Source organism: Tiliqua scincoides, chromosome 5 (assembly GCF_035046505.1).
Source record: "Tiliqua scincoides isolate rTilSci1 chromosome 5, rTilSci1.hap2, whole genome shotgun sequence".
NCBI classification, from domain to species: Eukaryota; Metazoa; Chordata; class Lepidosauria; order Squamata; family Scincidae; genus Tiliqua; species Tiliqua scincoides.
In genome coordinates, this window is record NC_089825.1 from 93,497,622 (window position 1) to 93,516,051 (window position 18,430).

An 18,430-nucleotide genomic window follows, 5' to 3' on the forward strand; every position below is an offset into this window, starting at 1 on the left:
GAAAATGTGCTTAGATTCTTTTGATCATTCTCATGTACTCTTTTTAAATGCACATTTTGATTTCCATTCTACCATTGAGATATAAAGTCTATCATACATCTCATTTATATCTCTAAAGTCCTGGAGCCCTGCAAAAAATGTTTCCAATCAGGCCCCACAGCTCCTAAGGCCAACCCTGCATGAAAGCTAAGATTTCTGGGCAACTTATTGGCAAAGTTTGATCTGGAGGCCAGCGTTTGATTGTGACTAGCCCAGGGTGACCAGATGTCATAACCGCAAAAGAGGACAAGACACCCCAAAATGTAGGCTATTCAAGTAAAATGTAGGATATGACAAAAACTCTATTGATTTCATGTGGTTAATTTAAATGCCATATTTCTTATTAAATTTAAAACTATATTGCACATAATTTATGGCATATAATTTATTAATCACAAGAAGGCTATGCACTGCCTGTGGAGGCCTGCTCACAGGGAAGAGGAGAACATTTAAGTTCTTTTCCAGGCTAAAAAAGAGGACATGTCCTGGAAAAAGAGAATGTCTGGTCACCCTAGACTAGCAGTAGCATTCTGCTCATTAAATTCATTCTTCTTGAATTTACTAGTTGTTTTGAGTTTGAATCTGAAGGTGTTTTGCCTGTCCACTAAAAGAATTTGTGACCATGAGATACTATACTGTATATTTATTTTTTCAGTTTTCCCTTGTTCATGCATTCTTTGTGTGTGTGTCCTTTTCTAGCACATTGCACCAGAAGAGATGGAAGCCACCAATGAGACCTTGGTGATGGAATTGGAACTAGTTGGGTTCCTGGATCTGCAGAACTTTCACACCCTCTTCTTTGTGGTCTTCTTAGTTACGTACTTGCTCATTCTCAGTGGCAACACGCTTATCCTCACCCTCATTCAGACCAGTCCCCGGTTCCACATCCCCATGTATCATTTTATCTCTGTGCTGGCTGCCTTAGAGATGTGCTACACCACCGTCACCATCCCCAAGATGCTGGCAGACCTGCTGCAAAGGAAGAGCAGCATTTCCTTCACTGGTTGCCTTCTGCAAATCTACTTCTTCCATGCCCTGGGAATCACAGAAGCCTGCTTGCTCACGGTGATGGCCTATGATAGATATGTGGCCATTTGCATGCCACTCAATTATACTGTCAACATGACGACCAAGCGCTGTATACAGTTGGTGGTGGGATGCTGTGTTTGTGGTTTTGCATGCCCCTTGCCAGAAATTGTGTTGTTGTCCAGATTGCCATTTTCTGGGAGCACTCGCATTGAGCACATCTTCTGTGATTCTCCTCCCCTGTTCAGCCTTGCCAGCACTGATGTGTCCACCATTGTCATGACAGACTTCATTGTCCATTCCTCAGTCATCCTTGGGCCTGTCCTTCTTATAATCCTCTCTTATGGAAAGATATTTGCTGTGGTAGCCAAGATCCAGAGCCAGGAAAGCCGCCAGAAGGCTCTTTCCACCTGTGCCTCCCACCTGCTTGTGGTCTTTGCATTTTTTGGAACCACGGGGTTCATGTATATCCGCTTGGGTCAAGCCAGGTCAGTCGATTATGAAAGGATCATAGCCATAATCTATGCTGTCCTCACTCCCCTCTTCAACCCCATTGTCTATAGCTTGAGAAACAAAGACATTCAGGCAGAGATCAGGAAAATTATTAAATCACCATTCAGAGCAGGCATTCCAGTATAATGGATACTTGATACCTTTTTGCCTTTATTTTATGTTATTTTTGCAATGTTGTATGCAATCAAAGCACTCCTTGAGCAATCCAGTCAGGCTCTGTGTAATTTTTTTATGACTATAGTACAGCATCTTAAATTTTGTCTTTATTTTGCATTTCACTGGTTGCTGGAAGTGACATTTGTAATGCTTCGATACAAGGACATCTGCAAGAGGGATCTGAAGGCCTTAGGAGTGGACCTCAATAGGTGGGAAACCCTGGCCTCTGAGCGTCCCGCTTGGAGGCAGGCTGTGCAGCATGGCCTTTCCCAGTTTGAAGAGACACTTGGCCAACAGTCTGAGGCTAAGAGGCAAAGAAGGAAGGCCCATAGCCAGGGAGACAGACCAGGGACAGACTGCACTTGCTCCCAGTGTGGAAGGGATTGTCACTCCCGAATCGGCCTTTTCAGCCACACTAGACGCTGTGCCAGAACCACCATCCAGAGCGCGATACCAGAGTCTTCCGAGACTGAAGGTTGCCAACTGAGTACAAGGCACTGGGAAGCCAAGAGCTCCCCTTGCCTCCAGAGGGTGGGGGGCATTCCCTGGTATCTGCAGTTTCAGTTAACTACAAGGGGGTTCTGGATTGGAACCCCTGCAGATACTGGGGCACACCTGTAACTCAAATAACTAATGGATCTTTTCAGTATATGGAGACACTGGTGGGTGTTTTGCAAGGGGCATTACCTATCTCAAGGGTGGCCAACCTTTCACCTTTAGGGTTCCTGGACATTTAACAATTATGTAGACTAGGGAATTTAAGCAGATGCAGCTTCTCATCTCACAGATGACAAGCTGCAGCTACTGAAATTCCCTCCTAAAGTCCAGGAGCCCTAAAGCCGAAAGGTTGGCAACCCCCTGTCCTAACTTCTATGGCCAGGATTCTTAAAAGACAAGTTCTACAGCAGGGCTGGGAAAGCCTCACTGGGGCTATGATCTGAAACACACTTCCTAGAGAAGTGATTTTAAATGTTTTTCATCTCATGCCACACTGGCAAAGCATTACAATGGTCAAGGTACACCATCAACTTTTTGTCAATTGACTAGGCACACTGTGCTGTCAATGGGGGCTCACATTCCCCCAATGGTTCTATTGATAAATTACCCTCTCCCAAATTCCTGCAGCACACATGGGGACCATTTGCGGCACACCAGTGTGCCAGGGCACAGTGGTTGAAAATGGCTGTTCTAGAGACTAAGCTCTGCTGAAAACTGTAATGAATTGTTTCTGAGTAAATATAAACAAGATTATTGGTTGGTTTTGTTTGTCAGAAGGGATATTAATCCTATTATCTGGAGATAAGAAACTGCCTTATAGGAAGACCGTCTTCACTGATGGGCAGTAGCTGAGTAGCATTTCAGACCCAGGTCTTTTCTAGCCCTGCTTGGCAATGGAAGGGATTGAAGCTGTGACTTCCTTGATGCAAAGTATGTACTTTACCATTCCAGAAAGTAACCCTCCTTACCCTGAAAGCCAGGATGGCATAGTGGTTCAGGAGTTGGACTTGGACCCAGGTTCAAATCCCAACTCAGCTGCAAAGTTTCCTGGGTGACCTTTGGCTGGTCACTATCTCTCATACCCACCTACCTCACAGGATTGTTGTGAGGGCAAAAGGGGGGAAGGAACCATGTACACCACCTTGAGCTCCATGGAGGAAGGGCAGAATAAAAATGTGGAAAATTAAATAAATGCTTGCTATATGAGACACCCCGTTAACTTCAAGGTCTCACTTTTGCTAGGAAAAGTGGAAATGGTGCAAAAGAGAGCGACTAAGATGATGACTGGGCTGGGGCACCTTCCTTATGAGGAAAGGCTAGGCATTTGGGCCTCTTCAGCCTAGAAAAGAGGCGCCTGAGGGGGGACATGATTGAGACATACAAAATTATGCAGGGGATGGACAGAGTGGATAGGGAGATGCTCTTTACACTCTCACATAATACCAGAACCAGGGGACATCCACTAAAATTGAGTGTTGGGCGGGTTAGGACAGACAAAAGAAAATATTTCTTTACTCAGCGTGTGGTTGGTCTGTGGAACTCCTTGCCACAGGATGTGGTGATGGCGTCTGGCCTGGATGCCTTTAAAAGGGGATTGGACAAGTTTCTGGAGGAAAAATCCATTATGGGTGCAACCTCCTGATTTTAGAAATGGGCTATGTCAGAATTCCAGATGCAAGGGAGGGCACCAGGATGAGGTCTCTTGTTATCTGGTGTGCTCCCTGGGGCATTTGGTGGGCCTCTGTGAGATACAGGAAGCTGGACTAGATCCACTGGGGCTGTTCTTATGTTAAGAAGAAAGGGGAAGGAAGCTACTTGTGTTTCCAATTTGAATGTTTTCTCTCCAGTAAGTCTAACATTTAACTGTGTGGAACAAAAGTCATTGTGAATTCTCTGGAGGCTAAAGTTTACCAACAAAAATAATATATTTAACTTAATAGGTCTGGAGTGATACACACTGACTACCCAAACCAGAAACAACACTCCCCCTCATTATCTCAGTTCTATATCTAGAATTGCTTATAGAATAGAATCAGCAGCTTTCACAACTAGAGCTGTCCTAAAAGTTTCATTCATGTGTAGGAGAAATTGTTTGATTTCTTATGTAAAGTTTGATTTAGGTCTGTGAGTGTCACAAAGTCCAGTAGCCACATTGAGGGATGAAAACCATGGGCTAAGCTTCTGACCTCCCAAGGACCCTGCTGATTAGGGTACTTAGCCAGTGATTGAGCAGCTGTTGTTCCTTAATGGATGCATCCTATATCCCTCTGGCTAAACACTTTTGTGTGCTTCTCACTACTGTCCATTTATCTAGCCACCGGTATTCATATATATCCAGATGGCTGAGCTTCTGTCTGCATTGCTGTTTCCAATGTGTTTTATTATATCATAACAAAATTTATGTCTTCCATTTCAGAGGTTTTCCCTTGGATGCAGAGCCACCCTAATTAGATTTGGGTGTGAGTAACTTTTCTATATGATGATGTTGTATAGGACAAGAGACCATATGATTTCACACCAGGAGATGCTATAAAAAGTAATGCATTCTGTGCATGCAGTTGTCAGACTTCCCAACCACTGGGGAATTCTGTCCTGAAACAACCAACAAGTAAGCAAACCAACAAAGTAAGCAACCAGCTTTCTAATTCCAGCCGAGCTTCCAGCTTGGCTTCCAATTCCAGCTTTCTAATTCCAGCCAAGGAAATTCCAGCTTTCCTTCTCTGACACACATCTCTCAGAAATGGTCAGTAATCATATTGGTCCCTAAAAAAATAAATCCAAACCCCACAATATGATGATAGCTTTATTAGGACCAAGGAAAATATCCAAAAGTCATTAAGCAAGCTCTTAGGTTTCCCAGAACATCCATGCCTGCAACAAGATAGCAGATTTTCAGGGCCTTTTGTACAATCTGATACTTTAGTTAGACTGTAGCTAAATGGTTCTCTCAGCTCTCTTTGCTGTGGCTTTAGGTCATGTGGATGGTGGGCAATCAAACTCAGCATGGGTACAAAGAACCCTCCCTGCTTCTCCTCTGGCAATTGGGAGAGCAGTGTGGGGCAACTCCATGCTTCACACAGCAAACATATGTCACAATGGGGGCAACAAATAGGCATCTTTGCAGGGCTGATATTTTGTTGCTGTACTGCTGCTGTATCTGCTGTCTTCCTGATATTTGATTGCCAAACCAAAGAGATGAAGCACAACAGAATTTCTGAGTCTATTCTGCAGGTGTGTGGCTGTCACTGACAAGGCCCTCCTCTGTATCATCCTGACCTCAGGAAGGACATACAAGGTATGGAAAACTGAAGAATCTACAATCTAAATGTAAAGGGTGTGTGAGTGTTTATGCCCCTAGGCAAGTATTTCACACTGGTGTTAAGCAAGAGCAAGGCAGAGTTGGGTTTATCTCAATCTCTGGGTGTGATTGCCCACCATTGAATTAAGGTTGCAATTGTGACCTAGTGATTGTCAGCTTCCCTTGACTGGCTTATGTAAATTCACTTTGCTTTGCATTTTCAGCTCTTCATGTCCTTCATGTCTGCAAGTATTTCACACTGGTGTTAAGCAAGGCATAATTGGGCTTATCTCAATCTCTGGGTGTGATTGCCCACCATTGAATTAAGGTTGTAATTGTGGCCTAGAGATTGTCAGCTTCCCTTGATTGGTTTATGTAAATACTGCATTCACTTTGCTTTGCATTTTCAGCTCTTCATGTCCTCTTGTAGAAGGTATTTTTCCATTCAAAGACCTCCAGAACATCTTCACTGTGTCCCCTGGTGAATCTGATGAAATAAGCTCTCTCCTATGAAAGCGCATGCCAAGATCCTTAAAAGTTATTCCTTAAAAATGTTATTTACTGATATAGCCCCCAGGTCAGGGTGACCAGATGTCATAACCACAAAAAAGGACAAGGCACCCCAAAATGGAGAATATCTAAGTAAAATTTAAGAGATCAACACAGACAGCAGTGCATATGCTGCTGTGAGAAGGTTTGCACAGTGGGAGAATATGGGATGTTAAAAGCCAGGATGCACATGGAGTTGGACTTAGACCTGGAAGATCCAGGTTCAAATTCCCACTCAGATGGGTGACCTGGGTCACTCTCTCACAAACTCATCTGCCTACCCCACAGGGTTGTTGTGAGGACCAAAGAGGGGAGGAAATATGTATATCACCCTGATCTCCTTGGAGGAAGGGTAAGAAAATGAGAACATAAGAGCAGCCCCACTGGATCAGGCCATAGGCCCATCTAGTCCAGCTCCCTGTATCTCACAGTGGCTCACCAAATGCCCCAGGGAGCACACCAGATAACAAGAGACCTCATTCTGGTCCTCCCTTGCATCTGGCATTCTGACATAGCCCATTTCTAAAATCAGGAGGTTGCACATACACATCATGGCTTGTAACCCAAAATGGATTTTTCCTCCAGAAACTTGTCCAATCCCCTTTTAAAGGCGTCCAGGCCAGACACCATCACCACATCCTGTGGCAAGGAGTTCCACAGACCGACCACATGCTGAGTAAAGAAATATTTTCTTTTGTCTGTATAAAAATGTGAAAAATAAATTATTTTTTTTAAAGTAGAAACACTCTTCCTTTCTGGTTTTCTTATGCCCTATCCCTGCCCTGTGATCTTACTCTAGTCTAGTCCCACTAACTTTCTGTCCCCAATAATTTGGGTGGGATTTTGATATAAACAACAGCTCTGCTACAGGTAAGGTGGTTGCCCTGCCACTTGGAAGGCATCACATGTTTTTGCCTGCAGGTGATACATGCAAGTAAGAATCTGCATCACAGTTTGAAAATTTATACTTTTTCCATTTTTCACATTTATACACTGCTCTTTCTCTAAGGAGCTTGGGGTGGTATATATGGCTCCAAACCCTCTGTTTATTCTCACAACAACTCTATAAGATAGGTTTGGCCAGAGGTGGCTGGGTCAAAGAAATGCTGTAAACTTTGTCACTCAGGTGGAATTTGAACCTGTCTCTTCCTTGTCTAAGGCAGGGGCAGATTTAAGGGGAAGTGGTGTCCACCTCCACCAAACTGTGGTGTCAGTGGGGAAGGGCTCTCCTTGGGATGGGGAACAGCCCAAGTACAGCTGGGAGCACAGGTCTACCAGTCTGAAACAGACAGAATGGGAGTCCAGGTCTTCCCAACAGATGAGCTCTAAGTCTGGGTGGGAGCCCAGATCTAACCTCCCAGCAAACCTTGCCACAGAGGCCAAAGTTCAACTGGGAGCCCAGTCTACCAGTCTGCCTGGTTGACTTAGGCTCTGGAGTAGTGCTCCAGGTAGTGCTCAGGGCCCCACCCCCCAAATGTAAACACTGGATATACTCCTGGTCCAATGACAACAATTCACCACACTAGCTGATGTGTGGTTGTTACTTGTGATTGACACTCAGATTGCGCTCTGAAATTAAGGGCTGGGTCTCCCTGTAATAAACATGAACAGTGTCAGCAGGAAGGACCAGGTTCCTCTTTTTCCTGAAAAGAAAGTCCAGGTCTATGCGCACATTGCCTCCTAGGCTCCACTGCGTTCTCTACTACATTTTGGCATAATTCTGCATGTATTTGAAATAGGCGGCAAAAAGTGTTGCAATGAGTGGGGGAGAAGGAACCTTTGTTTCTACTTCTCCTAAATGTGTTGCATCAGAGTGTCTTGTGTGGGCACAGATAGCTTCAGTCGAATGGAAATTAAATACAGGTGGGACCTTGGTATCCACTGATTTGACTCACCACTGCTAGCAAGGTCCATCTTTAAATGCCTTGTAACAAGGGGGGGAAAGCACCAAAATTCTATTTCCTAACTTCCTGCTGTTATAGAATTATAATTTCACTCCATTAGATTCCATTATTCATCCCATCTAGTGGCTGAATGTGGTATAGCATCTATACCAAGGCATTCTGGGGTGAGAATGGAAGAGCAAGAAACCTGGAAGTGGGTTTTTTAAGTGATTTTCCCACTGATTTTGTATCCAGTAACTTTTTTTAATCCACCAGGGGTTACGAAATGGAACCCACAGTGGATAACAAAGCATGACCAGTACTTAACAAAAATCCCTGAAAAATTAGAAATGAATTTAAGGATACCCTCGATCAAAAAAAATCTGCAATAACCTCACAACTATAGATGTCTGCAAGATCTCTGTGCCACCAGGACCACTAAGGCAATGATCATGCAATGTCCCATCAAAGATTCAGTCTCATCTCTGCAATGGAGTTGTAGATCCGCTGAGTCACAGGAATGTAACATTTCTCTGAGTCATCCAGGAAGAAAAGGGGGTCGGTTATGGCAGCAGGATTGAATCCTTCCTTCACCAGTGAATGTTTGAGGTGTTTGAAGTTCCTGTGATTTCCAGGACCTCCTGATTGAGAAACAGGATAGCAGTGAGTCCAGCAGCAAAAATGAACTTCAATCATTTGTTTCCACCTATAGGCAAGGGCAGGCCAAGGGCATCAGGCTTTGTGGGCACTGGCAGAGTTACCACCATGCATGTGGTGGTTCCTGTTTGAAAAGGTCAACAGGCATGTGGATGCGGGAGAACCCGTGGACATTATATATCTGGACTTTCAGAAGGCGTTTGACACGGTCCCTCACCAAAGGCTACTGAAAAAACTCCACAGTCAGGGAATTAGAGGACAGGTCCTCTCGTGGATTGAGAACTGGTTGGAGGCCAGGAAGCAGAGAGTGGGTGTCAATGGGCAATTTTCACAATGGAGAGAGGTGAAAAGCGGTGTGCCCCAAGGATCTGTCCTGGGACCGGTGCTTTTCAACCTCTTCATAAATGACCTGGAGACAGGGTTGAGCAGTGAAGTGGCTAAGTTTGCAGACGACACCAAACGTTTCCGAGTGGTAAAGACCAGAAGTGATTGTGAGGAGCTCCAGAAGGATCTCTCCAGACTGGCAGAATGGGCAGCAAAATGGCAGATGCGCTTCAATGTCAGTAAGTGTAAAGTCATGCACATTGGGGCAAAAAATCAAAACTTTAGATATAGGCTGATGGGTTCTGAGCTGTCTGTGACAGATCAGGAGAGAGATCTTGGGGTGGTGGTGGACAGGTCGATGAAAGTGTCGACCCAATGTGCGGCGGCAGTGAAGAAGGCCAATTCTATGCTTGGGATCATTAGGAAGGGTATTGAGAACAAAACGGTTAGTATTATAATGCCGTTGTACAAATCGATGGTAAGGCCACACCTGGAGTATTGTGTCCAGTTCTGGTCGCCGCATCTCAAAAAAGACATAGTGGAAATGGAAAAGGTGCAAAAGAGAGCGACTAAGATGATTACGGGGCTGGGGCACCTTCCTTATGAGGAAAGGCTACGGCGTTTGGGCCTCTTCAGCCTAGAAAAGAGACGCTTGAGGGGGGACATGATTGAGACATACAAAATTATGCAGGGGATGGACAGAGTGGATAGGGAGATGCTCTTTACACTCTCACATAATACCAGAACCAGGGGACATCCACTAAAATTGAGTGTTGGGCGGGTTAGGACAGACAAAAGAAAATATTTCTTTACTCAGCGCGTGGTCGGTCTGTGGAACTCCTTGCCACAGGATGTGGTGCTGGCATCTAGCCTAGACGCCTTTAAAAGGGGATTGGACGAGTTTCTGGAGGAAAAATCCATTATGGGGTACAAGCCATGATGTGTATGCGCAACCTCCTGATTTTAGGAATGGGTTAAGTCAGAATGCCAGATGTAGGGGAGAGCACCAGGATGAGGTCTCTTGTTATCTGGTGTGCTCCCTGGGGCATTTGGTGGGCCGCTGTGAGATACAGGAAGCTGGACTAGATGGGCCTATGGCCTGATCCAGTGGGGCTGTTCTTATGTTCTTATGTTCTTATGTTCTTATGTTCTGTTTATGGTTCCTGTTTATGGTTCCTGTTTATGGTGTAAAACTCAGTATCCTGAACATTCTAAGAAAGGAGATCCTCATTCTGGGGTTGATCAGCTGCATTGATTTCTGGATGGTACCAAACACACATGATGGGGATCTCAACATTAGTATTGGGAGGTGGTGGGGAGGACCTGCTAGCTAGCCTATGGCTCATTGGCCCAAGCCTGTCAGATTCCATTCTGAACCTCAGGTTCTATCCTGGAGTGCAACAGGCTCCTAGAGGCTCCTATATGACTCATGTTGCTCTATTAACTTGTCTGGAGCAGTCTCTGTCTTGGACATGGCTCCACCTAGGAGAAACCATCAAAGCTTTCTCAGCTTATGGAGCCAAGGAGGTACCTCTTAAGCATGGGATCAGGGTGACCAAGTCATAGCCACAAAAGAGGACAAGGCATCCCAAAATGTAGGACAACCAAGTAAAATGTAGGACATGGGAAAATAAAAGGTAAAAACCACTCATATTGATTTCAACTGGTTAATTTAAACACTATTACTTATTATTAAATTTAAAACTATATTACATAAAAATTTATTAATTACAAGAAGCCTATGTATTGCCTGCAGGGGCTTGCTCACAGGGAAAAGGAGGACATTTAAGTTCATTTCTAGGACACGAGGCTACAAAAGAGGACATGTCCTGGCAAAAGAGGACATCTGATCACCCTACATGGGATTCAGTTTTGCTTGACATATACCAGGGCTGAGCTGTAGCACAAAAAATTCTGATTTGAAACCTGCTTTAATTGCCGCCTCCAATATTTATTTGTTAGTTTTTCACATTTTCTTATTGCCCTCCCTCCAAGAAGCTCAGGGTGGTGTATGTGGTTCTTTCCCTCTTTTTGTCCTCACAACAACCCTGGAAGGTAGGGGAGGCAGAGAGAGAGAGAGAGAGAGAGAGAGAGAGAGAGACTGGCCCAGTCACCCTGAAAGCTTCATGGCCAAGCAGGGATTTGAACCTGGATCTTCCAGCTCCAACTCCCAAACCACTACACTATCTTGGCTCTTATATGTGCAGTATCGCTTCTTATTATTAACAGTATTTATATACCATTTTTCAACTAAGAGTTCACAAAGCGGTTTACAGAGAAAAATCAAATAACTAAATGGCTCCCTGTCCCAAAAGGGCTCACAATCTAAAAAGATGCAAAAAGAACACCAGCAGACAGCCACTAGAAAAGACACTGCTGGGGTGAGGTGGGCCAGTTACTCTCCCCCTGCTAAAAAGAGGAGCACCCACTTGAAAAAGTGCCTCTTGCCCAATTAGCCATATACTTCTTTTGAGTATTAAAAGAATTTCACATCCAGTATGATGACTCCCATATTGCACATGGCGGGGCTGAAGCAAAGAGATAATGGCTTTCCAAGGCTTCAAGTTGCAGAACAAAGGTTTCCTGATTCATTATCTGAGCTTGTTGGGTAACCAGCACCCTATACCAGGGAGTAATACCAGTCCAGTGGGACTCAGATAACTGGCGTAGAGGCTTATGGCCTTTTTCCTCCATAATTCTGCCCAATTCCCTTTTAAAGGCATCTAAGCCCAGTGTCATCACAACATCCTGTGGCAAGGAGTTCCACAGATTAACTACATATTGGGTAAAGAAATGTTTTCTTTTGTCTATTCTAACTCTCCCAACACTCAATTTTAGAGGACATCCTCTGGTTCTGGTGTATTTGCAAGAGGGAAATGAACATCCCTCTATCCATCACATGCATAATGTTTTACATCTTTTCCAGTGGCTGTTGCTGTTGTCACTTGTGCCTTTTTCTTCAGATTTGTGAATACTTTGAGGACAGGAAACCATTTTGCATGTCCTTGCTGCGTACACCACTTTGAGAATGGCTATGTGGAAAAGGGATTTATAAATATTTTAAAGGATACCAATCATTGATCTGTTATGAGAGCTTATTGGTTTATAACAACTCTTTATTGTGCAGCTCTAGAATAATCAACAGGTTCCTCTACAACTGTAAAATCTGTATTGTCATGTAATGTCCACCAGAGGGGGACAGTGATTCATTGCCAAGTCCAAAATTCTCTGGAGGAAAAACTTTGTCAGAAGGAAAATGATGGGGAACTGATACCAGCAGCTCCAAATTTAAGAAATAGATTTTTTTTTTCATTCATAGTGCCAAGAGGAGAACAGATTATAGAATCAAGGAATGGCTGCAAAAGAACATCACAATGGGTTGCCAATATGGAAGTTTTCCATAGAAGGAAATCTGATTGATCCCAGAGAGGCAGCTATTTGTAGGTGACACCTGACACGCATTACAGCTCAATCCAATACGTGTCTACTCAGAAGCAAGTCCCACAAAGTTCAATGGGACCTACTCCTAGGTAAGCCTGGATCGCATTGCAGCTTTAGGGCCTGATCCTATCCATGGGACATACTGGTGTGTCTTGTGATCTGCCAGCATATCCCATGGACCGCTGGCACAGCAGTCATTCTGCCAATCTGCAGAGAGCTGCCTCCAGCACATGGCCCAGAGGTCCACATGTGAATGACAGTGGTCCTCTGATCATTGACTGAGCCAGGCAAGTTGGTGACGAGAGCACATGAGGTCTCTTGTTATCTGGTGTGCTCCCTGGGGCATTTGGTGGGCCGCTGTGAGATACAGGAAGCTGGACTAGATGGGCCTATGGCCTGATCCAGTGGGGCTGTTCTTATGTTCTTATGATAGGGATAAGGCTGGACCAGGGTGGATCTCAGTAGCAGTGATGTTCACCAGATCCAATGCTCCTGTCTTGAGCCCAGCATGCTCCCTTGGGCCTAGCAGCTTCATGCTAGAAAAATAGCTGGCATAGGTCTGAGTAGGCCCAGAGGGACCCAGGCAGCAGTGGAGGAGGTACTGTAAGTACAAGTTTTTGTAGTTTACATCTCCCTGCTGGCCCTGTTCCCAGCCAGACAGCAGAGGTTGCATCAGCACCACTCCACCCCACAGGCTGGCCAAGGATAGGATTGAGCCATTAGTATATCATTGCAGGCTTAAGTCTAATCATGTGTAGCAGCTGTGTGGAGCTGCAGTTTGCAGGACCTCTGAGAGAAATTTTATCAGGGGGGTGCAAAGTTTCTTTTGGGCCCCTTCCCAAAGGGGGAGGAGAGGAGGTGAAACAGGCAAGTGGAGGGCAGTGACTGGGACAGGTGGAAAGGGGGCAGGGAGAGGGCAAACTACAGCAGGGAGAGTAGATCTGGCCTCCCGGTCAGCCTGGCCTCAATTTTTCACTTTCCATGTGGCCAGCTGAGATCCCAGGACACTTCCAGGTATCAAAACCTACTTTTGCAGCAGCTGTAGTCCCACAGCAGGCAGCGAGTCCAGATGAGAGTGGAAAATGTAAGATCCCAGGAAATTTTTTATGCCTATTTTATAATTTTTTAGTTTTGTCTGTAGCTTATCATTTTTTGTATTTCCTTGTTGTTAGCTATCTTGGGTGCACTTCAGGGAGAAAGGCAGATAACAAGCTGAATGAATGAATGAATGAATGAATCTGTCAGGAGCACCTAAATAAAATATAGAGTCCTGACCAGTAGAAAAGTGCCCAGGGACCCTTTAGATTTCCACAGAGTGCTCAAATGTGAAGCCGGATCTCCAAATTCCACTAAAATGAGAAATCAGATCTGCAATGGCACAAGGCCCAGTCTGTGTCTGAATGGTGAGATTGTTTGCTTACCTGCAGCCATGGGGTCTCATCCCTCACAGGCTCAGCCTTGACAAGTACAACGAATGTGTGACAAGTACAACGAAAGAGTTGTGCAAAGTTTGGTAACTTGCACAACGAATTTTTATGATTCAGGCCACAGTTGCTCCTGGAAGTCAACCCTAGAACTGCACGTGGAGAAGTGAGCCCAGGCTGCATTGGGGAGGCTTTTTAAACCTCCAGGCACAATGCATCCTGGGTATTAACGGTTGTGCGATTTAAAACAAACCAGGACAATAAAAAAAAAATTCGTTATGCGAAGCATGTCATAAAAATTCGTTGTGCAAGTTACCAAACTTCGCACAACTCTTTCGTTCTGCAGGTTTTTCGCTGCGCGGGGCATTCGTTATGCGAGGTACCACTGTATGTATGTTTTTTGCCATATTTGGAACATGTAACTTGAAACTGGCTAATCAAATGCTTGTAAATTTATCTGTGACCAATCCTGAGAAAGCCTCCATCTCTGATGTCACACATCAGCCAATGAAATGTACGACTCCTCAGACAAAGAAGCCAAAATGCTATATAAGCAAAAGGCTTATAAAGGCTTATATAGCAAAAGGCTATATAAGCAAAAGGCTCACACTGGAACATTGCACACTGGAGGCACTGAGAGTTCCCACATAGCTCTCATTGCTCTCTTCATTTGGACAGGAGTCCCTGAGAAACCCGTTGCTGGCAACGAAATAAAGCTTGCAGACGATCACCACTCTTGCCTACTGAGTTTGCTTTTGAAATTTGCTGCTGACCTTGCAACACACTGATGAAGTTATGCACCTCTCTATGCAGCCTTAGATACTCACAGACCACACCTCCCCAGAATTTTCAGTTTAGCACCCCTTACCCTGAGAAAAATGTTGGTTCTTCCCACAGCTCCAACTTTCATTGTGTAGTTAACGAACCCACTATTTGCCTCTGTAGCTCCAAAATGCTCATGGATTTTTATGGGTCCAAAGCGGAGTAGGAACTCCTTCCAGACCTCCACCTGCATGCCATTGCCTATTGCCAGCTGTACCCTGTGGTCACAGTCATGGTCCTCCTTCAAGACAACTTGTCAAGGGGATCATTGCAAGGGGAGCAAGGTCATAACTAGGAAGTTTTTATTGACTGACCATTTTGGAGAGTAAGCCACCGGGTGATAAGGTAGGGACTAGGGAAGCTTTTCTATAACAATTTTTGCGCTGATAGCATCCAAATGAGATCATTTCAGTGTGCTCTTCAAGAGGCTATGAAGATAATTTACACATTAGCTGTGAAGTTGTTGTTTAACCAGCCTAGGGAGGGAGGAATGTGTCTCGTCATCAGTGCTTTTCAAATTGCTGTTTCCAATTCTTGCTCGGAAACAAATGACAGTTAGTGCTGCCATAGTGTCCTTGATGTGGACATCAGGGCAAAATATAGGCAGCAGGCACTGCAAACCAGGAAATGAAACTGGCTATCAAGGTGTGTGAGGAAGATGGAAGAAGAGGTGGGCAAAAAAGCCCATTCATGGCCTATAGCGGCCATTTTCAATCTTTTTCTTCTCATGGCACACTGACAAGGCACTAAAATTGTCAGGCACACTATCAGTTTTTTCACAATTGTCAAGGCACATCACACTGTGGGTGCGGCGCTCACATCCCCCAGTAGCCCTACAAATAAAGGACCCTCCCCCAAACTCCTATGGCACACCAGCAGACCATTCGTGGCACACCAATGCAGCACACTGGCCTAGAGTGTGATCCTGGTTCTGTTTCTTTTTAGATGCCTCTTCGATATTGCTCATACTCAGCGACTGTTAGAGGACAATCCATTTTAATTTTTTGTCATGCTTTGTTCCAGCAGAGTTGGCCTGTGCCATCAGTTACCTCTGGCGCATTGCACAGGTAGCTCATCATTTCTCCCACATACTGGATCACAGAGACGCGATATCGCCTGCAGTCGTCCCAGAACTGGGAAACAGAGAAATTGGTCAAGACACATGTGGCTCCTTATAAATATAAAGAGAAAAAGGGTTACTAGATTGGGAAATTCCTTACTGCATTTCAACTTTATGTCTCTCTTGTACCACATTTTCCTTTTCTTCCGTTTCTCTTTCTACTCAGCCTTTGACTTATTTATTCCCCCCCCCCCCCTGGTTGCATATTCCAGTAGCCTACTGCCTTTCTCTTTTTCTGTACCTTTCTTGGTTGTGACAGAAGGACATACGGGGTTTAGCGTAATAACTGGGCTATGTCTATTGTTGGAAGCTTAGAATGTGAATTTTTCAAACCTTATGCATTTGTATGCATGCACCAATTTAAAGGAAAGCACCTCTTTGTCACATCTCATATTCTAAGCTGACTCCGTCGTGAACTGATAGCAGATATGTGCTTAGATCCTCATGGATATCATATACCTACCTCTGCACACACTCCCTCCAAAACCAAAAATTGCAGTCATGTGGTACAGAGGGAGAGAGATGTAGACAATGTCCCTGGAATGGACCCCAAGCAAGGGGAATATGAGGGATGTAAGTAAGATTTTCCTTTGAGTGATGGCATCCACTTTTGGTAGCCCTTGAAGCATACAGAGAAGGAGAGATGGCTTATTTAACAACTGTGAGTTCTTTGAGCAAGAGACAGGTGTTAATTCCCTTCCCTTCCCTTACATATAAATATAAAAATATCCACATACCATAACTGAATTCTTAAGGGCAAACCTAGCAGATCTGAGAACTCTTTGGCCTGTTTTATAGGCAATGGAGAGCTAGGAGCATGAAGTATCCCATGTGGTGACCAGGCACATTGAATTGAAGGTTGTGAATACAAGTCTTTCTGTCAGGCTGTGCAACTGGTAGTTTCACAGTTAGTACCAATGCACTTGGGTGGAAAACAGATGAGGAACGAGGGCAGGTTGAAGTCACATTTGAGAACCTCTGTATAGACCTCTGTATAGATCTCAAAATCTATCAGCTTTAGATCAGGGGTGTCAAACGTGTTTCATATAGGGGGCCGAATAGAATTCATGGCGCCTGCTGAGGGCTGGCAGTGACATCACTATGCAAGAAGTTACGTCATTAAGCAGATGATGGGCCAGAAACAAGAACTTAGTTCTCACATAGAAAGTCATTGGCTGCAAATGATAGAAGAGAAAATGTGCAAATCATGTTCAAAATTCCAAGATGTAAGACAGCCTGGTTATCAGTTATAATAACTGTTATAATTGGAGAGCCCAATTATAATAGGGGCCAGAGAAATTGCTTCCAGGGGCCAAATCCAGCATGTGAGCCTTATGTTTGACACCCCTGGCCTCGATCATTCGTTCATCTATTCATATCTGTAATAATAACTATTCTGGCAGTTTTCAAGATCTCAGGCAGGGGTCTTTTCCAGCCCTCAACTGAACCAGGAATTCCTCTGAGCTTAAGCGCTAAGCAATTATCCTTCTGAAATATTTTTCCCCACTCGTATCCATCCTGAAGGAAGACAGACAAAAACAGTGTTCTGAGACTAGCAGCATGTTCATCCCTTTTTCTTCCTCCCCAGACATCAGGACATACTCCAGAGGTGATGGGAGTGCAGCTCCCCTCACCTCCAGAGGATTACAGGGCCCCTGAAACCCATAAATTTCATTATTGAGATCCTCTGGTAGCCATAATTCCAAAACCGGACCACTGTTTAGTACAGCTATCAGGCAGTGTTTCTGTGCCATTTTAAAATGTCTGTAAAATAGGGACCTTGGTCCTATGTCTGGAATGTGACCGTTCTGATCTTTTTGAGAATTAGTCCAGTGGTGAAACATTTCGTGCCAATGGAATGGAAAACTTCCAAGTCAGAGTCAGCAAAAATTGGCTGGGTCTCTCATTGAAATAAACAGCAAACGAAAGTGGTTGGAATTGACTGGTCACGAGAACGGGAACACATAGCAAAATGAATGTAATTCTAGCAAATTCATTGCTAACAATACCAGTGAAACTTACAGTAAGAAAAATGAATGGAAGAATGACATTTTTTAAAAAAATGTTTCTTGCAAACTCAAAGGCCACAGGAGCAGCTGTACACCTGTAACCCAGAACAGCTTGTTCTATAGACATTGGCCAGTGATTATGCTATTCCCATGCCATGGAAAGCTTCACTTCAAAGGTTAACTTCTTGCTGATAAAGGTACAGGCTAGACCTGTTTTTACTTGCTCAGTTGGCAGTGCTGTACCACACATGAGGGTAGGATGGTGGCCAACAGTTGTGGTTGCAAGTGTTGCACCATGTTGCTGCCAGTAACAGAAGAACAAAATAAGCTTAGGAGAAGCTTCTTCCCTGGATTTTCTTTCTTTTTTTCTTTTCCCAGCATTTACTTCATATAATGCTGCTGCAGCTTCATTGTTGATAGCATAGCTTGGTGACAGAGCACCTGCCTTGTATCCCAAAGGTCCCAGGTTCAATCCCTGGCATCTCCAGATAGCAGTGATGGGAAAATTCAGCAGGGCTTGACTCAGGTTGAGTCACCGCTTCCCACAACTTGATTTGAGTCATAACGGGCACTTTACAAGTGTCCCCTTAGTGACTCTAATGGACTTGAGTCGAGTCAGGCCCCCTTTAAAAAGCCAGCCCTGGAAAAAAATAGGGCTACTGTCAAGGGGT

At 44.5% G+C, this 18,430-nt stretch overlaps 1 protein-coding gene across 1 annotated transcript; it reads left to right on the forward strand.

The window, feature by feature from the left end:
- The first annotated feature begins 756 nt into the window (after positions 1-756).
- LOC136652350 (olfactory receptor 6N1-like) lies at positions 757-1,704 on the forward strand. The gene has a single exon (XM_066629288.1). The coding sequence runs from the start codon at positions 757-759 to the stop codon at positions 1,702-1,704; it is 948 nt and encodes a 315-aa protein (XP_066485385.1).
- Positions 1,705-18,430: the final 16,726 nt, after the last annotated feature.

What these genes read in the sequence shown, in the direction of transcription:
- LOC136652350 (XM_066629288.1), top strand. Translation starts at nt 757, where the DNA reads ATGGAAGCCACCAATGAGACCTTGGTGATGGAATTGGAACTAGTTGGG.